General features: G+C 46.8%; 1 protein-coding gene across 5 annotated transcripts in view; it reads right to left on the bottom strand.

The window, feature by feature from the left end:
• Positions 1–15,889: 15,889 nt before the first annotated feature.
• The window catches only part of MCTP2 (multiple C2 and transmembrane domain containing 2), a 97,120-nt gene continuing 90,823 nt past the window's right edge, over positions 15,890–22,186 (bottom strand). For all 5 annotated transcript variants that reach the window (XM_053271681.1, XM_053271683.1, XM_053271682.1 and 2 more), the window contains one exon: positions 15,890–18,340. In XM_053271681.1, coding sequence (XP_053127656.1) covers positions 18,272–18,340 — 69 coding nt within the window. In that variant the 3' untranslated portion in view covers positions 15,890–18,271. The remainder of the gene's footprint in view (positions 18,341–22,186) is intronic.

The raw sequence follows: 22,186 nt of genomic DNA, 5'->3' as shown, positions 1-22,186 counted from the left end.
ATCTCCTTGGGGAAACATATCTATATTAATAATGGACTGTGTATTCCTTAGCAACCAGTACAGGACAGAACCAGATACCTTCTGCTTGATGAAGCACAGAGGTGTTGATTAACACATTTTGCTGTACTACTCTTCTGAGCAACCGGCATATGTCTGGCATGTACAGAGAACCCCTTTCCACCACAGGGACCAAGATACAGAGCAGAAGATGAAGTTCTGCATCTTCTGGACTTCACCATCCATGCCAAAGCCCAACCTGAGTGTGGCCCTCATCTGTATGTATTTTACCAGGATCCGTGTTCAGAAACATCTCTCTCTCTCTCTCTCTCTCTCTCTCTCTCTCTCTCTCTCTCTGTTGCCTTTGGTGGGGTGGAAGTGCCTTGTTAAAATGTTTAATAAATAAAATAACAACAACAATCAGGTTCTGATAATTGATATTGCAATCCCAAGGGACAGACAAGTCAACAAAAAACAGTTGGAGAAAATAACAAAATACAAGGACCTTCAGAATGAAATTGAATGACTCTGGAAAAAGAAAACAGCAGTGGTGCCAATAGTTGTGGGTACCCTGGGTGCAGTACCAAAAGAACTTGAACACCATCTTGACACCTCTGACATCAATAAAATTACAACACATCAACTACAGACGGCCACACCACTTGGGACAGCATGAATACTATAATATCTTTAATTTTTCTTTAGTTATCTTAGACCCTTGGAAAGGGCCCGATAATTAAAGTACTAAATCCAGTCAATAACATCTGGTAGACTGTGTGTAAATAGCATAACAACTTTATTTGTTAGCTGCCTCATACATGGTTCTCTGGGAGGCTCACAACACAACATTAAAAAAACATCCAATAAAAATGCGTAACACACAACCAACAAATCACAACACACACACACAAAATAAAATACAACACAAAACATTTGGGGTGCATTTGTTTTCTTGAGTTAGTAAACTGATAGATTTTCGCTGCAAACTGTATCACACTCCTGTCTATGCTATGGACAGAAAACAAAATCAATATTCCAATGACCTGGGCACAACTTTGAACAATCTTACCAAACTCTAGATCAGGAAGGTGTGTTCTTCAGTTGGGGTGGCCAAAGGCAGTGGGTGTATCTGGATCCCAGAATGCAACAGGTAGGAATTCCTGCACTGATGACCAGTCAAGAGAAGGAGGCTGGATTCCTCAGTCCCACCCACACAAGCGTGCCATAGCCTCAGGATTTTGTCTCTTCCACCCGGCTGCTAAATTCCACCCAGATTTACACGGATTTCAAATGCTCTGCCTGGATTTTGCTCTGGATCCGATCACATGGGAGGGCAGAGAAGGAGGAGAAAGTATACAAATCTGTCAGATAAATAAATATACATGCAAATTAGTCATCACATAATTTGCATAATATGCAAAGTAGGTCACCCAGATTTGCAAAGCTTGAATAGGGCAACCCCAGACCAGTCACAAATGCCCAAATCGCACAGGTCTCTTCCCTCTTGCAGAAGCTTCTAATACCTGAACAGGCATAAAGCCCATTTGCACGGGATGTTCCACAAACTGATGGCGTTTCATGGCAAACCCCTTCAGGAGTTCTTCTTGCCAGTTTGTGCAGACAATACTGAGTCAGATGGAGCCAAGGGTCTGACTTGGTATAAGGCAGCTTGCTATGTTCTGACAAAAGGTTAGGGCTTGGTCCACATCTTTGCCCTCAGCCACCAAGCAAGAGTACCAAAATGGACCTTTAAAAGGCTGCTGGTTGGCAGCAACCCCCGAGACACGCCCTTCCAAAACGGCAACCTACCTGAGCCTCCATTTCTCCTAAAGCATGTCAGCATCTAGCTACCCATCGCCGAGTCAGATTGCCTGGCAACGTTGTCCGTCTCTGCGTCTGTCCAGATGACAGCTTCCGTCTGGAGCAGCCACCTGAGAGACCGAGAGAGAGAGGGAGACATTAAACATTAAAGAACAAAATGGGAGGCTGGCTCTCAGACTTAGGTTTATAGGCAGCAAAACTCTTGACAGGTGGCTACGGTGGAAGACATGGCCTCGGAGACACATTTCTCTTGATTTTTATTTTTTAATTAACTTTTATTCCCAGCATTTCAACCGTTTCCCCCTACCGTCCCCTTCTGAAAACTCCCCTCTTCCACCTTATGCTTTCCAAAAAGCAAGTCAGTCTTTCCCAAATAAGTATTCCATCTCTGTATGCACAGAAAAGCTCAGGGAAGCGTACCAGTGACTCTGGCAATATGGCAGCTTCGTAGGATTGCTGGGTTTTAGGGAAATACTGGAGCTCTTGCCTGTTTGGCTAGCAAGGTACTGAAGGCGGCTTGATGATGCTCACGACTACTTACATTTGTCGTATTTCCAACAGACCTTTTTGCGAGTGGATCTTTGCCTTCTTACACCGAGCTTATACCCTTCCCAACTGGAGAAACAAATTCATACGGCTGCCAGTGGACACAGCTGTAATTCATTGACTGCCAAACTGTCAATGGGGCTGGGGAGGGTGTGGGTGGGAAGGCAGGAGCATATCTAACTTCCCCCACATGGCCGCCATTTTCTAGTTAGCCATGTGGCTCGCACACCCACACGATCCAGGCTGTGATGAGCAGCGTGGCACTCCAGAGTCCGGGTAAAAGTTGCTTAGTAGCCAGGAATCCCACAATGCACTGTGCAAACAGGAATTCCTGAGGCTGGGTTGCTCCTTCCCCTGGCCTCTATGGTAGTAATGGCCGCCGGCAGCCTGAACGGAGCTGCTAGAAGCCCGGGTGCCCACACGATCAGGCGGTGGGGGGTAGGAGGGTGTGCAAGTGCCTTCCCACCTTACTTTTAGCCTGGCTACAAAACCCTGATGACCTGGTGGAGGAGCACCAGAATTGGTCCCAACCCTGGTAGTGGTTCTCATGACCAGCTCTACCCGGGCTAACAGAAGACCAGTTGCTGAGGAGCAACAGCTTATGATGGGCACTGTGACCGTGGAGGCATCTCCTGGCCACTGTGGGAGACGGTGGGGTTGGATGGACCTTCCATCGGATCCAGTGAGGCTTTCCTTATCTTTTTACAATATAAGGCCTTTCCCCCTCCTTTTGAGTGCTTTGCAAAAAGGAAGAGTGTTGAAAATGAGTGTCCCATTTCATGCCCTCCACTTTCTGGTACCAGTTTAATATTTCTTGCCATTTATTCATTTAGAAGCATAGGAAGCTGCCATATACTGAGTCAGACCCTTGGTCCATCTAGCTCAGTATTGTCTACACAGCCTAGCCACCGTCCTGGGGGCAGAGAGAGCACAGCACTGTTGCCTGGATCAATCCTTCCCATCAACTCTACCTTCGCCCTTTCCTCTCTGCTTCATCACTGCCATGTAACACAGAAACAGGCCTCTCTGATCTGTCCTGCTCTGTCTCTCACCCCAAGTACCCACAGATGCTTCCTTCACTAGCAACACTTTAGACACCCTTTTTTTCTTGTTTTTTCTTTTCTTTTGGAGAGAGCACTTAAAATCTTCCTTGAGATATTTTTGTCTTCTGTTTTCCATTCCATTAAGAGGAAGATGAAAGGAAGTTTAAGGATGCTTTCGTGTGGGCACTGTCACCATCGCCTGCAGACACGATGGGTCCCCCCTACCCACTCCGCAGCCCCTCCTCCCAAGAATAGATAAGAGGACAGATTGGAGAGACATGAAGCATATGGAGAAATGATCAGAAAAGGGGAAATAGGAAGCTGGCAGGATGGATGGGCAGGGATTGACCGGTATGCTAAAGACGTAATAGCATAAAAAGAAAAGTATGTAGTACACCACTCTGGGCTCCTCATTTTCTCCTCCATGTCCCTTGTGGCTGGGGAGGATGGGAGTTGTAGTCCACCAACATCTGGAGGCCCAAGGTTAAGGAACCCTGCTGTAAGGTATTCCCCTTAGGGGATGGGGCTGCTCTGGGAAGAGCATCCGCAGGCTTACATGCAGAAGGTCCCAAGATCCCTCCCTGGGAACATCTCCAAGATAGGGCTGAGACACCCTTGCCTGCAACCTTGGAGAAACCGCTGCCAGTCTGTGTAGACAATGCTCAGCTAGCTGGACATAGGAAACATAGGAAACTGCCATATACTGAGTCAGACCCTTGTTCCACCTAGCTGAGTCTTGTCTTCACAGACTGGCAGCGGTTTCTCCAAGGTTGCAGGCAGGAGTCTCTCCCCCAGCCCTATCTCGTTGGAGATGCCAGGGAGGGAACTGGGAACCTTCAGCTCTTCCCAGAGCGGCTCCATCCCCTGAGGGGAAGATCTTGCAGTGCTCACACATGAAGTCTCCCATTCATATGCAACCAGGGCAGACCCTGCTTAGCTATGGGGACAAGTCATGCTTGCGACCACAAGACCAGCTCTCCTCTCCTAAACCAAGGATCTGGCTCATTAGAAGGCAGCGCCCTAAGTTCTGATGATGTAATCAGTCACAAGTCATCTGGCTCTGATGCTCCCCATTTGGAGCCTCCAAAAGTTATTCAGAATCAGAAACAGACATTCAGAATCTAGGCCTGGTTATGCATCACTACGGTGGCAAAGGGGGTGGCGGATGAGGTGTGGTTTGGTTTGGTTTGGGAGCCTAGGACTCCCTGCAACTGTTCTCCCAGATCAAGAGCTCCCAGACATTAGCCTCCCCTTTCCACGCGATAAAAATCCGCAGCCTTTCTGCTGTTTGCTTGCTAACAAGGGAGGAGGAGCTCAGCGGCTGCCAGTTGCCTTTGGAGCTATTTCTCTCCTAACCATTTTCGGCGAGGATTTCAGCAGCCCTTTAAATTTTAAACAGCCCGTTCTCCCAGCTGTGCTAAGTGGCACACCCGGGAAGAAAAGTGCTTTTAAATTTGCTAGTACGCGCGGCCCTGTGGCGTTAATGTCATTCATCAACAGAAGAGGGGCTCCCAGCAAAAAGGTTCGCAGATGTGGGGTTTAATTACAAAAAATTAATTTTCAGCTGTGCGTTTTGCAGCCTACCTGACAATAACAGGGCTTTCTCTCCCCTCGCCGCATGCGTCTTCTGAATGCCACACAGAGGAAAACATGTTGAACGTCCTCTCCTAGCAGCAGTTTCATGGTGTTCCACCTGAATTTGGACAAGGGGGGGTGGGAGAGAAAGAGGAAAAGACATGAGAGGAAGCTTGGTCTCATGAGATGCTTGGGAAAATAGGGACATAGAAAGCTGCCATCAATTGAATCAAACCACTGGTCCATGTAGCTCAGTATTGTCTTCACAGACTGGCAGCGGCTTCTCCAAGGCTGCAGGCAGGAATCTCTCTCAGCCCTATCTTGGAGATGCTGCCAGGGAAGGAACTTGAAACCTTCTGATGTTCCCAGAGTAGCCCCATCCCCTAAGGGGAATATCTTACAGTGCTCACACATATCGTCTCCCATTCAAATGCAAACCAGGGTGGACCCTGCTTAGCAAAGGGGAGAATTCATGCTTGCTACCACAAGACCAGCTCTCCTCCTAATCTCGGGGGGGGGGACTTTTCAAAGAGGTTTAGCCCTGTCTTCCATAAAATGCTCTGTCCAGGCATATTTACCATGATAGCCACATAGAACATCCATATTCAAGGACAGTCTACATTTGAATTTCATGAACAAGGAGGAGAGGGGAGGAGATCCGGTCTTGCAGCAGTAAGCAATAATTGTCCCCTGTGCTATGCAGAGCCTTCCCTGGTTTGCATTTCAATGGGCAACTACATATGAGCCCTGTTTGCCCTTAGGGGATTCCCCATATGGGATGGGTCCATAGCAGAGTGGTAGAGCATCTGCTTCACAGGTGGAAGATACCAGCTTCACTTCCTGGCTGCATCTACAGGGACCTTTGCACACAGCAGACTCTACTGTGAGTTTACTGGGAAGTTTTACTGCAAACTTGAAATTGTCCCCCTAAAACGATACAAATAGTGGATTTTTTTTAAACCCCAGATATAAATTTGGCTACACTCTAACATGCTGTGAAAAACCCAAAGTATGTGTGAACTGCTCCCCGACAACACGCTGGGACTTTGGGGTAAATCTGACAAATATGTGAATGCACCCCCTCCATTCCAGAGGAGATGAGCGTTAAACGGCTTCAAAAGCCCTGTGTGAAAAACTTCCAGGTAGGGCTGGGAAAGACTCCTGCTTGAAACCTTGGAGAGCTGCTACCAGTCTGTGAAGACAATACTGAGCTAGGTGGACCAAGGGTCTGACTCAGTATATGGCAGCCCAAGAACCTCTTTCGGCTGAACTGCTTGACTGGGAGAGGGCTGGATGATATCAGCTTTGGAAAAGTTCCCATCTGAATATTGCTTCTCTTCTCCCCATCACCACCACCATGTAGGCTGCTGCTCCAATTCTTCTTCTTCATCCCCACTCACCCTGGGGGAACAAGGGGATCCTCTGAGACATTATTGTGGATCACTATGGTTACAGTTCAGAGAGGAATCAACAGCAAGAAGGTTGGGAAGAAATGTCCCTCTTTGTCAGGACTTCGAGACAGCTGTGACAACATTACAGAAGCCAAGCAAGGAAAAAAGCAAGAATATTGTAGCACACCAAATGCTGGGGTGTGTGTGTGTGTGTGTGTGTGTGTGTGTGCGTGCATACACACACACACTTCAGTGTCATATTCTACAGGATGGCAGGAAACCTTAATTTCCTGTTGTGCTTCCAATCTGCTCATTGGGCGGGGTGGGGCAGCATCAGGAGAGAGAGGGTGGGAAAGAGAGAGGACTAAATATGGAGCAAACAATGCTTCATTCACGGATGGAATCCACCAACCCAAGATGTAGGGATGGCCACTCACTTAGATGGCTTTAAGAGTGGATTGGGCAAGGTCATGGCTAGGTTGCCCCAATGAGTTACATGGCCATGTAGGGATCTGAAGTCAGGTTGCCCTGGTCCAACACTCTAGTGGCTGCACCAGATCAACTTCCTGGGTTGGAGAAGAGGCAAGAAAGAAGGGATGGGTTCAGTGGCAAAACATCTCGATTGCATGGAGAAAATCCTAAATTCAGTCCCTGGTAGCATCTCCAGGTAGGGCTGGGAAAGGTTCTCCTGAACCTTGGAAAGCCACTGATCTGCATGAAACCTTGGAGAGCCACTTCCAGTCAGCAAAAAATGACACTGAGCTAGATGGGCCAGTGTTCTATCGGGTTGCAGGAGATGGAAGATGAAAGGTGACATGTGTGACTCGACTGCCTCATTAAACACAAGGCCGGAGAAGATGGTGCATCTTTGCCACAGCACCCCTGATCCATCACAGTGGGCTTGCGGGTCGACTTTGATTCTGATTTGCCTCCTTGTCTTCAGCCAGTATAAAAATCTATTAGGTTTCTTTTGCCTCCTCCTCAAGCTTCACCGCTCTCACAACCCTAGAGGCCTTTGACAAAGATAATTTGAAATTACTGTAACGGCAGCTCTTGTGTTCCGCCTTCGAAAGTTAAAATAGCCCAGAGCCTGGTATATCTCCGGAGAGGAAGGAAGGAAGGGAAGGTGTCAGAACCTGGCTGGTAAATAAGATGTTACCGTGCGAAGCGTCGGGAAACTGGAGTCCCTTCCTCCTTTGTAAAGGCCTTACCTGTGTAACGTGAAGGGGAGAATCAGTGACAGACACATTAAAACACCATTAAACTGTGAAATGGAACACTGTGTGAAAATAGATTTAACCTTCACAGCATATCGATCTTTACCCTGTGCCGTGCCTAAGTTCTTGGACAACTGTTTTATAATGGGTTTTACTCATTTTCCTGTTGCTATTCTGACTTCCTCAGAGGAGCGTGTTATTTCTAAAAGATCCTGACAGCTAAGGCTTGCGGAAGAAGGGAGAGAATGAGAGAGAGAGAGAAAGAGTGGATTTGTTCCTGCCGCTCCCCCTCCGCTCGGGAAACTTGCAATTCTCTGTTTTAAAAAGAAAAAAGAAAAAGCCACCCAACAGAAAGATTGGCGTTGTGGGGCTTCTTCTCTCTACACCTCTGTCTCTGGCACTCTTAACCCTGGAATTTGGGGCTGAGGTCCAGGGCCTCAATCCCTGAGGGCCCCCAAATCCACTTGAAACTGTCCCGGATGGTGTGGTTGCCTGTTGGAGCATGATGATGCTTAATTTGCAGTGGGGAGGGGGAAGGCCCTTTAGGTCCAGGCTCCAAAATTACCTAGGTGCACCTCTGCCTCGGAGTGATATTTGGGGCCTTCCATTCTGCCCCAAGATGGCTTTGCATCACACACAGCATGCAAATAGATGCACAGTCTGGAAAAAGATGCTTCCTTTGTTGGCCTCGCTCAATCCTGCTGCCTTTCTGATGCAATCAATACATTGTGTAGAATTCATGGCAGGATTGAGGAGGCAATGCTATTCTGGAATGTGTTGCATGGATAAAACACACCCCTCCCTGCAGAGGCCAACTAGCACATCAGGAAGAAAGTGTTGGCATAGAATCCTTCCTTGGGAATGCTAGCTTACTGCATGTGGGGAACTTTTCAAGTCTTCATCTATATTGAATCTTGAGCAAATTTTCAAGTCTTCATCCATTTAAAAATGGGGGAGGGGCAGTCCACAGGGCTCTCTTTCTTCTAAAAAAGCTCCTTCATAGTACAAAGTTTTCCACTTCTCTGTTTCTCTTTCTCTCTCTCGTTCTACTTTTCGGCGGCTGTTTCAATACCATTTTCTCGCCGCTTCCATCCTTCCCCGAGTGATCCCAGCCCATCTGGAACCATGCAATAAACATGCTATCATCACGCCACCGTATACACAATCAGGTTTGACTATGTGGTGATGTCACAAAGCCAAAAGCGTCGTCCTCACTTGGACTAGGCATTTGGGAAGGAGCCACACTTTGAATTTTGTCACCTCCGATTACAGCCGTGCTGAAATATTACTCAAGCATGGGGACAGGCAAAAATGTTCATGAAATCATTCACCAGCCCTCTTTTATCCTAAAACATTATCTCGGGGCGGAGCCACCATTGCTGGAACGGGTTCAAAGAACACGGGCCACCGCACCGAGGGGCCGCTCCCCAGCCACGCCCCCTGTGTCTGATGTCAGGCACAGGGGGCGGTGTTTTGCCGTGCGCCCCATCTCCTGGCAAAATCTGGTCAGGACCACATTTGCAGCATGGCTGTGAATGCCTCTCCCTACTTTTAAAAGCAGGGAGAGCGGCTCTTGGCCATGCTGCGAGCACGGCACTGGCCAGAATCTGCTTGAAAACGTCGTGCATGGCCCCTTTTGTGAGTGAAACCAGAGCCCCTGAATCGGACATCCGATGTAGGGGGTGTGGCTAGGGAGCTACTGGCGGCAGGCTGAACTGGGACTGCCACTGGCCTCCCTAAGACCGCTGCATTATCTTTAATGTTTCGACGGTTGAAAGAATACTTTGCTGATATTTTAAAAATAAAAGCTAAAGTTTGCTATATAGGCATACGTGAAGCTGCTTTATGCCAAGCCAGACCCTTGGGCTATCCAGCTCAGGAGTGGCTACTCTACTATTTTCTGCTAGAGAAAATTGGGTGGACAGTAGAAGGCAGGAGCTATGAGTGGGTGGGCCGAGGAAAGATGTGAGAGTGGTTGGCAGAAAAGGTGGGACTTGTGGCACCTCTAATCATTGGAGGCATCTTCCACCCTTGTGCATGAGTGAAACTCCCAATCATTATTCATTCCTTGGTGCCCTGGACCCGCCGCAAGCAAGAAAATGATAGAGCCCGTGATACCCTAGGCAAAGATCTGAACAGGCAATGAGAGGAGAGTTAAAAAAATATGCCTGCTGAAAATGGATAAACAATTAAAAATGTACTGAAAGTAGAAAGGGAAAAGAGAGAGAGAGAGAGAGAAATCATTCCTAATTAATTCTGGTGCCCTGCATAACCCTAGTCTATTTGTAATCCTACAGGGAACATCTTTATTGATCTGGGCGACGCTGCTTCAGACTTCTGATGCTTATCTCAGCATAAAAATAGGCTCTCGTGATGAGCAGTGATTTAATTACATGACAATCACTGTTAACAATGCATGGCGAATACAAAAAAATATGCAGAGGAAGACTGGCAGTGATAAATGTGAGGTGATGGCGTTGACTTTCAGTAAAGTCATCCGTTGCCAGGAATGGGAGGAGGCAAAAATCCCTCCTGCCCCCCCCAAACTTGGGCACCCCCATTTCTTAGGACACAACCTGTGCTGCTCAAGAGGTACTCAAGGGGATCTCAAGACATATTGGAGGGTGGAAGAGTACACACACCACCACCAGCTCTTCATAAAGAGCCAGGGGGATGTCAAAGGAGGCACAGCTGCCTCTGCTTCCTGGCAGCTCAGTTTGCTCTGCTTTCTCTTGCCCCTGCCTGCAGGCTGGCTGTTCATCAGGTAGAGCTGCACAGTTAACGGAAGATGAGCCCCTACTGGCACACAGACAAGAGGGGAAGAGAGAGGGCCAGGATCAAAGCAAGGTCTATGGTAGATGACTGTTCAATTTGTAACAGTGCAGTGTCTCTGGTCATGGGATTGCCACACTGCACATGTATTTCTGGAAAGTGTTGTGTTTTAAATTTCTGTGTTTTTGTTTTTAACTGGTGTTTTACTTTTGTTTTTATCCTGTTGTGAACCGCCCAGGGACGTGAGTTTTGGGTGGTATAAAAATATGTAAAATAAAATAAATAAAACACCTAATGGCGCAGCAGGGAAATGACTTGATTAGCAAGCCAGAGGTTGCCGGTTTGAATCCCCGCTGGTATGTTTCCCAAACTATGGGAAATACTTATATCGGGCAGCAGCGATATAGGAAAGATGCTGGAAGGCATAACTTCACACTGTGCAGGAGGAGGCAATGGTAAACCCCTCCTGTATTCTACCAAAGACAACCACAGGGCTCTGTGGGCGCCAGGAGTCGATGGCACACTTTGCTTTATAATCTTAAACTGATAATCGCCATCTTCACTAATAGCCCACTTGCACCTCAAAATGTTCACACATCCAACATCTTGAATTGCCTGGGGTGGATAACATTGTCACAAATTCCACCTTTGAGGTATCCCTATGTCTCACTCCTTACAACTGTACCAAGCTTGGTTCAAAGCTAGACAGCTCACAAGTTAGCCCACTTGGGCCTCAAACATTCACATGTCACCATCTTGAATCGGGGCAGGTGGCATCATTACAAACTACACCATTAAGGCATCCCTATGTATCCCTACAACTATACAAAATTTGGTTCAAATTGGTTAGGTGGTTCACAAGTTAGCCCACTTGTATCTCAAATGTTCTAGCATCTGCCTTCTAGAATGGAGGTGGACCAAATTTGGTTCAAATCAGTCCAGACAGTGCAAAGTTGATCTCATAAGCTCACTTTTCTGAAGGAAGGCAGGCTAAAATGACTAAATTTCAAGTTTTACATCAATTGGTAGAAAATAAATGAGAAACTGGGGGAAAGACTAACACAGACATCATCGTTCTGATAAGACGAAAATATATGGCTCCACAATTATTTATCATAGCGAGTTGATAAATTTGGGCGGATGTAACTGTAAATTATATTGAAATTTTATTGGGCCAGGGCTCGGTTTAGACAGCTCTCATCACAGTTGCAGGAAGCAACATGGTGAGGGGGGCGGGTCGAGGGATGCATGGGGCGGGACTTCCTTCTGACCCATTTTGTAATGCTATAGGGCCTTATAAGGTTCCCATTGCTTACAACTTTAACATATCATAATCCGACCCTCGCTTTCCACTGATTCAAAATGTGTATGGGAGAGAGAGGGACATGATTTATTGAAAATTGTCCCTTGGCAAGATCCTGGCATACCTCTCAAATCCTGGCTTTCATGCCAATTTCCAGTGCCAAGCCAGGGCTGCTTAAAATTTGATCCCTCCGCCCGCCAGGCTTTTTGTATTAGATGAGCTTTTAATATTTGCCAGCATGATTGCTTATTTTAGGCCTGCTGTTTTATTGATTGGTGTGGCTTTCTTACAATTGTATGGTTTGACTGTTTTATCTTGTGAACTATCTTGGGAATATTTGCTGAAGATCAGCTGGGAAAATTCTGAAACAGTTGCATGCTTTTAACAGAACAAAACAATAATAATATCCCGCTTTTCTTAAAATTAAGCCAAAACTGTTTTCAAACGATATACAGAACAATAAAGCATCCAATCAAATATTGATGTTCTGATGCCCAATAGTTAACACAAACTATCCCCCCACCCAGATGACAGTCAATTCAAACAATTAAAAAAGGATGTGCTATTAACCCACACAATGCAGTTATTTGTGCTTGCAGCTAATAACCTGTAAATGTTCAATCCATGACTGGGATGCTTAGCACCGAAACAAATTTCTTTACATTTCTTTTGACTGTTTTTGAGGATTTTTCCACTCCCTCCTGACAAATTATTTCCACTCCCTCCTGAAAAATTAATCACAGAATTTCAACCTTCCTAATTTTAGAATGAATGCACCTGTGGCTGGGGATGATGGGAGTTGTAGTCCAACAGCAGCTGGAAGGTCAAAGTTGTGCAGCCCTGGTCTAGGGTCAGAAATTGGTCTAAATCTCCAAGTAATATTGAAAATCATGATTTTCCTGCCTTGATATTTGAATAATATGGTGTGTGTGTGTGGGGGGGAGAGATTCTCCAGAAATAGCTTCAGTCAGAGCTGGCAACCACACACAGAGACAGACATCATCTGCACATCGGGTTAACAAGTGTTTGTAAGATTGCCGCTTTCCACCCAAGTTGCAAATGTTGCGTTCTCAAAGAGCAGATTTCCCTTATTGTTTCCCTGTGAGATAGGAAGGGGTCGGGAGGGGAGGTGATGTGTCTGGACAATGACTCATGTAGCTTCCCAGATTAAAAACAAAAACAAAAATCACACACAAAAGTACAGTATTATGATAGAAGAGGATTCACTTCTAACACCTCAGCACTGCAGAGAACACAAAAAGCTAACATGTTCCCAACATGCTGGACACATTCGCAAGTAACGCAAGACTGCAAGTCCAATGGACCCACGGTTCAGCATGCCCCCTCCCCCCACTCTCATTCTCCCATCCAAATTCGGACATACCGGAGAGCTGCCTCTCTGTAGTCAATGAGATGGCAAAGGGGAGGGGGACTTGGCTGGATGGGCTTCTTAACTGAAGGACAGGCTGCACAGCCAATTATGCCGGAGTTGAGGGAGGAGCTTCCTCCCAGGACTCTGGATCCAAGACCAGCAGCCTGCAGTTCTGAATTCGGACACACCACAGGGTGTTGGCAATGAAACTCACTACCACTGGTTCAGATTGGAGTTCCAAATTCTGAATTCTTGGTTTTGTCGCTGCGCCAAATCCCATTTGCCTGCATTTGGATGTAACGTCTGCAGAACCGCTGGCCCGTTCAACTGCGGTTCCACGTTACATGAGAATTTCAATCAAAGGATCCAGCCTTTATAGCATGAGTGGGCAAACCTGAGTCACCAGCTGTTCAACTACAACTCCCATCATCCCTAGCCACAGAGGCCAGAAGCAGGGGATGATGGGAGTTGTAGTCCAACCACTGCAGAAGGGCCAGACTTGGACCGTCCTGCCCTAAACTGGCAGCCAGCCTCTGTGACCTGTCCCCGTTTGTTCTAAAACTAGGAAGGTTGGATTCAGTTAAAATTCATTTTGATTTGTCAGAAGGGAACAGAAACATTTAGCAATGTTATTGTGGCTGGGGATGATGGGAGTTGTAGTTCAACAAGAGCTGGAGGGCCAGGTTTGCCCCCACCCTGGCTCTAAAGGTTACAGTTGGATTAGGACACCGTTGGGAAGACTGACCCAGGTTCTGAACACAAGGACTATCCTCACAACTGTTAACCAGGTAGGACAGGGCTGCACTGTGGCTGGGGATTATGGGAGTTGTAGTCCAAAAACAGCTGGGGGAGCCTAAGTTGAGTGGGCGTGGAGTAGGAGAATCATCCTTTCCAGCTTCAAAAGTTATTCATGCTTCTGATTTTGAGACATGTGCGACTTAAAAGCTCGACCGGAGAAGGGGAAAGGGGTCGGGTGGGAGGTGGGCACAGCATCTGTGGCTGGGGATTATGGGAGTTGTAGTCCAACCGTGAGCTGGAGAGTCCAAGTTGTACAGCCCTGGTCTAGGGCCAGAAATTGATGTAAGCCTCTAAGTGATGATGAAAAATAATGCTGTTGATTTTGCTGCCTTGATATTTGAATAATAATAATAATAATAATTTTATTGTGTATTATTTTTATTATCAACTTTTATTACGGTCAGAGACCAGCATAGTTTGAATAATATTGAAGGGAAGGGGGGGTTCCTCCAGAAATCCTACTGCATCCTACCCAGCCCTTTTAGCCAGCATATTACCAATGGTGGGTGAAAATGCCATCAGAACCTGCATCTGCCTTCCACCTGACTTTTAACTCACCAAAAACCAAAACCCTTCGCTCCAGAGCTCCAACTTCTTGGAGGAAATATCCTGGCAAGTAGCCTCTCCGTTCCCCATGGAGTGTTGCCCTGCACATCAAGTTGGTTTCCAAAATGACCAGAAATTAATTTCCCTGTGAATCCCACCATATTCCAAATCCGTACTGCATTTTTAAACTCTCCTCTCTCACAGAAGTGCTCTCCCAGCGGAGATATTAGCACCATCCACAACTCCTAGTTTTTAAAAAACCCAACTTCCTAATTTTCTGCACAAACAGAAAATTAAACCTAAATTTGGCAAACGATTTATAAAGCGTGGGGAGGGGCCCATGTCTCCGACAGAACTTCAGTTGTGCAGAAGATCCAAGAGGGGGAAATTACAAGGACAGTTTCCCCTTTTTAGAATAATTAAGGTGATTTGCGGCCGTTCCTTTCCTGGGAACTGCTAATCGGATCTCAGGAGTCTTCTTCAAGCGCTTGACTTGGGTGTGTGTGTGTGTGTTCTACATTGACATAATGGTACAGGATGGTAATGTAAGTGAACACTAGCTGGGAGAGACACAACCAGGCATTGTGAATGTACAGGAAAAACTGAGCGGCTGTTCTCAGAAAAAGGAGTGTGCAAGATTATTAGATGCACAACCAGGAGAGCATTGCCGGAGCTTTTGTGATTCTTTCCAATGAGCGTCATTAACTTTCATCTAAATCAAATCAGACAGAGACCGGGCGAAGCCAGAAAGGCAAGCCTGGAGGAAAAGAAGAACATAGCATATGAAGAACAGATGGGAGAGTAGGAAGCTGCAGCCAAGGAAGGAGTTAATATATGAATCAAGACATTAAACCCAGCCCTATGACTGGGGCCACCATGACTGCTGATGGAACAGCCCTTCGGGACTGGATAGACTCTTGTGAGCTTTGCCCCCCCCCCTCCCAATTTCTTTTTAATTCTGTTTTAAAGGTAAAGTGTGCCAAGTCGATTTCGACTCCTGGCGCCCACAGAGCCCTGCGGTAGAATACAGGAGGGGTTGACCATGGCCTCCTCCCGCACAGTATGAGATGATGCCTTTCAGCATCTTCCTATATCGCTGCTGCCCAATATAGTCCCAGCGGGGATTCAAACCACTCCTCCTCTTGTCGGAGAGAGCATCCGTCCCTTCGCTTTTCTCCCTCCCAGGGTAGCATTCCAGACCGCCTCACTGAACTATTCCTACCCCAAGGCCTATGTGAGGGGTTAGTCCCAGTCAGACAACTTCCCCTCCTCTCATAGAAGCTGGACTGCAAACATCCAACAGTTGCGGTGCTGGAGAAGTTGGAATGTTCATTAATATCCCCATGCTGTGTAGACAGTACTGAACGAGATAGACCAAGGGTCTGACTCAGTATATGGCAGCTTCCTATGTTCCTATGCCTGGATTTCAGAACATGTTGTATATATAAACACAGATATAGCTTTGCGGTGTGGGGAGGGGGAAGACAGATAAACACGGAAGATTAGGCTTTCCTTTAAAATAAAATATGTTCCAAGTAATCTTTATTGCATCTTCAAAAACATCTTTATAAAATTACAATCTCCCATAAAACCAAATCTACGAGTCGTTCTAGAAAGCTGCTTAAAATGTTCTCTTAATTTGTCCAACGGAAAGCAAGTGGATTTGACAGCAAGTTGCCAGCTACGAGGTTCCCATGGTGGGCTTTTCCCGCCATGCATGCACAGATCTAGCAGGATCTGGGTGGGGGGTCTCATCTCCCAGATGTGTCACCCACTGGAGAAAAACCTGCTCTCGGACATGCATGTGGGAGCTGTGGGGTTAATGCATCGAGATCCTCCAATGCATCACTTCCAAATCATGCCACTTTAACTGATGCTTCTATGGAAGGCGTTGATGGTCTGGTCCCCAGAGCTGTCCTGATATTCTCTCTCGTGCTCTCTGAGTGGGATGTTCCTCCACTTGCTTCCTTGCGCTGTTTCATAGGAACTTAAGAACCGAAGAATGCCTTGCACGGAGGAGAGCTGAGCCCGTGCTAACCAGCCTGAACAGTCCCAGGGTCCCTTTTGCATTGCATTTGGATGGGTGACGACATAGAAGTGCTGTCTTCTAGAAGATATCCATTTAGAGGATGGGGCTGCAGCTCAGTAGACTGGGAAAGACTCCTGCCTGAAACCTTGGGAATCTGCTGCCAGTCAGTGCAGAGGCAGATAGACCAAAGTTCTGACTCAGTAGGTAGCAGCTTCCTATGTCCTTGGGGATGAGGCCATCGCTCAGTGGTAGAACATCAGCTCTGTGTGCAGAAGGTCCCAGGTTCACTCCCTGGCAGCATCTCCAGGTAGGGCTGGGCAGGGATAGACTCCTGCCTCTAACCTTGGGAGAGCTGCTGCCAGTCAGTGTGGACAATACTGAGCTAGGTGGACCAAGGCTCTGACTCGGCAGAAGGCAGCTTCCTATATAACCAGTCATCACTTCCAAATCATGCCACTTTAACTGATGCTTCTATGTAAGGCGTTGCCTATTTCAGGCAGTCCGAGAATCCACTTCTAGCGTCTCCCAACCAGAGACCATTGGGAAGTTCACAAGCAAAAGGATGGGTGACTTTTCCGTTATCCATCGCCAGAGTTGGAATTTATGTTTTAAGAGCTGCGCCCCTTCCCTTTCCTCGTAAGATGGAATGTCTGCGAATTGAATCACAGGGACAAAGGATGCTGCTTCATACCGAGTCAGACCCTTGGTCCATCTAGCACAGTATTGTCTACACTGACTGGCAGTGACTCCAAGGAGCCTTCGCCAGCCCTACCTGGAGATCCTGCCAAGGAGTGAACCATCATGCAAGCAGATGCTTTTCCACAGAGATCGGCCCCATCCCCTAAGGGGAATATCTTGCAGGGCTCACATGTAATCACCCATCCAAATGCAAACTAGGGCAGACCCTGCTTAGCAAAGGGGACCCTTCATGCTTGCTGCTGCATGACCAGCTCTCCTCCCCATCAGCTCTCCTCCAACATTGCAATTGCCGATTTAAGCATCACAAGCAGCATGTCATTTTAACATGTCCTTTCAACGTTTCACATCTAAGGCAGCGATACAAAGTGTTTTGCATATGTAGTGTTGGCATCCTCAATGAAGAGTCCGAGAAGACGGAATTTCAGAAGGCAAATTGGAAATCTAACATCCATGGGGTCAGTGGGGAATTTCAGTTCTCATTTTCCTCTTGATTAGCAGCGAGGGGGGTGCCTATTGCCAGCAATAGACTCCTCTGAGGGCAGTGACTCGGACATCGAGCAGTTCTCAGCTGCAGGTAAAGAATATGTCCACCACAACTGCTTGGTGAAATAGAAAAGATTGAGAAAAGACGAGCATATTCACCACCTCCTGTAATTATATCACATCACAAAATTGTATGCCTTTAAGTAGAAGACAGGTATTAAAACGCTACTTAATCCAGGGCTTAAAACCATCTACGCCTGGTGATTTGGACAAAGGATCACCCTTTATATCTCGAGGCAGATCTGCCGGATATGTAGAAAGCAAGCAAGTTCAGGATGTCTCACGTCAGCTTTGGTGATCTGCTGTGTAACGCAAACCTAGTTGGTCCCCTCTCCAAACAAGAGGCGATCCCCCATATGGTCTGCTGCAGGCCAAATGCAAGCTGAAAGCTCTTCTGGCTCCGGGTTCCAGCTCTGTTCTTGCAAGAGCAAAACTGATGTGCTTTGGAGTGGGGGAAGGAGTCAGCCAGGCACACAGGATAGGTTTCATATTAATTTTTAAAAGGAAAAAAAAATCCATGTATGTCTTCCAGACGAAACATCCGGGACGCGAGGCAGTGACCACAGCACTGATCTAATCCAAAGGTGGCGTAGGGATGCCACATTCCAAGCCCCAGATCCTACTGAGTGCTCCGCTTCTTCCTAATGGGAGTCGAGCCGCTGGATGGTTTCAATTCGGTGTGCTGCACCTGTAAAAACAAACAGACGTCACTTTTGGAACAAGGTAACCCAAGCTCCCTCTGCGGTGCGTTAATGGCTCCCCAAGGACCAGAGGAGGGAAAACGAAGGAAGGTTCAAAAGTAATGAATCATTTTCTAAGCACAGAAACATGGGGGATTAATTGCAGGAAGGATTTGAGAAGCCATGCATCATTTCTTGAAAACCAAAATATTAAAACCAGATTTTTTTTTTCTCCTAATGAGATGCACCAGGGAAGGGGTGGGGTAAGGGAGGGGGGGGAGGAAAATCTTCCACCTGACTTTGGCATGTGGAAGGAAAGGCCCAATTCCATTTTTATTATTTAAGCTCTCTTTCTTGGGGTTTGATCGGGGAATGGGGCCCTTTTTTATGTGATAGAGAAATGGGGCCTGGTCTGGTGGGAGCAAGCATGACTCGTCCCCTTAGCTAAGCAGGGTCCGCTCTGGTTGCATCTGAACGGGAGACTTGATGTGTGAGCACTGTAAGAGATTCCCCTCAGGGGATGGAGCTGCTCTGGGATGAGCATCTAGGTTCCAAGTTCCATCCCTGGTAGCATCTCCAAGATAGGGTGGAGAGAGATTCCTGCCTGCAGCCTTGGAGAAGCCTCTGCCAGTCTGTGAAGACAATACTGAGCTAGATAGACCAATGGTCTGACTCAGGATATGGCAGCTTCCTATGTTTCCCTATGTTCCTAGATATTTGTTTAATCTTCAGGCCCACATCTTTCAGCTAGAGTGGGCACTCAAAGTGCTGTGGACGACACGTCCCCCCCACCCCGGTCCCCAAAATCGAAGCAAGCAGCACAACAGTACTGAAATGTTATTGGAGTCATAAGAAATATCAAATAAGCAGCATCCTAAAAGGCGTGCTCAAATAAAGGTAAAGTATGCCATTGAGTTGGTGTCAATTCCTGGTGACAACAGAGCCATGTGGTTTTCTTTGAAAGAATACAGGAGGGGTTTACCATTGCCATTTCCCGCGCAGTATGAGATGATGCCTTTCAGCACCTTCCTATATTGCTGCTGCTCGATAGAGGTGCTTCCCATAGTCTGGGAAACATACCAGTGGGGATTCGAACCAGCAACCTTCTGCATGTTAGTCAAGCATTTTCCCGCTGCGCCACTTGCTCAAATAGCACAGTTTTCACTTGGTGTCTGAATGCACAAGCTTCGTTTGTAGCAGGATTGTTAAACACATGAAACCAGGCCAGACATTAGAATGACAACCTCCAAGGTCATGTGACAAACTCTTTGACAAACTGACAATGGCCCACTAGCAATCTGGGATGCTTCTGCACATTCTCACATCCCTATCCACTCCTCTGGGCTTTTCTTCCTATCTCTTTTACCTTTGGGGAAAAGGGCTAAATCCAGCTCATACAGGCCAGCAAATCTCCAGCAAAAGAACTGCATGCACATCAAAAGCTCGGAAAGCAGGTCAGAAGGATGAGAATGGCGCAACATTCATAGAACAGACTATTGAGAATTTATTTTGCATGTGTTGATGGAGAGGAATGGGTGGTCCACATCAGATTCTATCTTTCCCTCCATTTGGAGATGCTGACATTACCTTCACAAACTCAGGCCTGGTACTGATATATCACACCTGATTTTTTTAAAAATCCTGGATCATAGATCAAGGAGCACCCTTTAGGAATGCAGACTCCTCCCCCGTCACCCCCACTCCCTGCCCCCGGGGCAAATGCATCCACTTTCATTTTCCGAACCAAGCTTTATAACTGCATCAGTCATTTTACTAACCAAGATGAGCTGAAACCAGATGTGAAGATGATCCCAATTATATTTGCAAACTCTGGATGGAAGCTAACCACGGTTAGTGTCAACAGCAGATAAAAATCATGCATGAAAGGGCACCAAGGTAGTGGGGATGAACCTGGGTTTTTTCCAGTCTAAACTCACTCACATTTCATTCATTCATTCAATTTCTATACTGCCCTTCCAAAAATGGCTCAGGGCAGTTTACACAGAAAAATAACAAACAAATAAGATGGAACTCTATCCCCGAAGGGTTCACAATCATTTCCTCTTTTTTTAGCACTTGCTGCAAAAAACTTCCTTTAAATGATACACCCATCTCTCTCTCTCTCTCTCCATTGCACCCCCCACCTTTAGGATAGACTTCTTGAAAGGTCACCAAAGGTAAGAGAAACCATTCAGTGAAATTTTCAGAAATGCAAACCTTAAAGCGAAAAGCAGCTTATCTTTGAATATAAATATTAATGTATACTGCCATTGCAAATCCTGCATCCTCTAGAAGAAAAGAGCTTTGGCAGAAAGTGGAGGGTGGCGGGGGGAGAGGCCCTTAAGCTTAATGACTTTATAGATTGGAAAGAGCTAAACAAAAATAAAAACAGGATTCAGCCCGCCGAGATGCTGTTCTCTGTGTCTTCCTAATTACAGTGCGATCGGGAGTCAAGAGCTATTCGCCAAATAGCAAGAAATGAGGGGAGTTTATGCGCCAGGGAGTTTTCTTTTCTTTTGAGAAAAGGAAATCTCAGTATGAGGAAAGAAATCCTGTATTTCTCCCATGGTTGCATTTGGGTTGTTTTATTTTCTCAATCATGTGTGAGAAAGAGAGAACTCACACACCACATGCCAACTTCCAAATAAACTGAAAGATGCTCCTTTGGCTACCTCCTCCTCCAAGGTCCAGAGGACCCACCTTCCACAGTCGTCTCCTCACATTCTGCTCAGCGGGATCAGTCAGCATGTGGAGGGAAGCAGGATTGCTCTGACTAGCCCCAGCTTCAAGCAGAATGTGGCCACCAACCCTGTACCCTGACCTCTGTGCTTTGGGTCAGGCAAGAGAGCTGGTCTTGTGGTAGCAATCTTGTGGTGTTCCCTCTAGGGTGTGCACACGTGCACATGCTCAGATGTTTTTTTTAATGTCCTCTCAGTTAATTTTAGATCAGGTTGAATCAGGAAGGCCGCGTTCTCAACAAACATGCACACATACTGTCTTGATACTGCCACTCAGAACAAAATTCATTCTACACACAGATGGAAAAAATTAGAGAGAACACTGGTAGCAAGCATGAATTGTCCCATTTGCTAAGCCTGGTTTGCATCTGAATGGGAGACTACATGTGTGAGCACTGCAAGGTATTCATTCCCCTTAGGGGATGGGGCCATTCTGGGAAGACTACCTGCATGCTTATGTGAAGAAGGTCCCAAGTTCCCTCCCTGGCAGCATCTCCAAGATAGGGCTGAGAGAGACTCCTGCCTGCAACCTTGGAGAAGCCGCTGCCAGTCAACATAGACAATACTGAGCTAGATGGACTAAGGGTCTGGCTCGGTAGAAGGCAGCTTCCTATGTTCCTACTCTTGACCAACTGTCTCCTGTCAATCTGAGAGGCACACTGGGGAAACCTGGTCCCAGGTTCGACCCCCAGCACCTCCACGTCCAGTTGGGAAAGAACCTTCTCTGTTTGAAATCCTGGAGATTTCAAACAACAGTCTGGTTCTCAAGTCTGGTTCTCAAGAGCATCAGTCAAGTAGGACAAGCGCGTACTCTCAAGTTTGTTTGTTTTTATCACATGAGAGTAAAAACCTAGGAAGGAGGAGGGGGAAGTGATCGTGTGGGAGCCTCACACTGGGTGGGATGGCTTTTCATCCTACCTTCTTAAGCAGCAGGTCCTGGGCACAGGTCCTGGGTAGGATGGTCCCATCCTGCCTGACGTGAGGCCCCCACATCACTTCCTCCTACCCAGTTTATGGTCATGTGAACAAGCTTCCTGCCAGCCCGAGCAGGCAACACTGAGCTAGACAGAGCAGAGTGTGACTCGGTATTTGGGAGCTTCCTGTGTATAAAAGTCA

The sequence above is a fragment of the Hemicordylus capensis genome, chromosome 10, assembly GCF_027244095.1.
Source record: "Hemicordylus capensis ecotype Gifberg chromosome 10, rHemCap1.1.pri, whole genome shotgun sequence".
Taxonomy (NCBI): domain Eukaryota; kingdom Metazoa; phylum Chordata; class Lepidosauria; order Squamata; family Cordylidae; genus Hemicordylus; species Hemicordylus capensis.
This window is presented reverse-complemented; position numbering and strand designations above follow the sequence as displayed.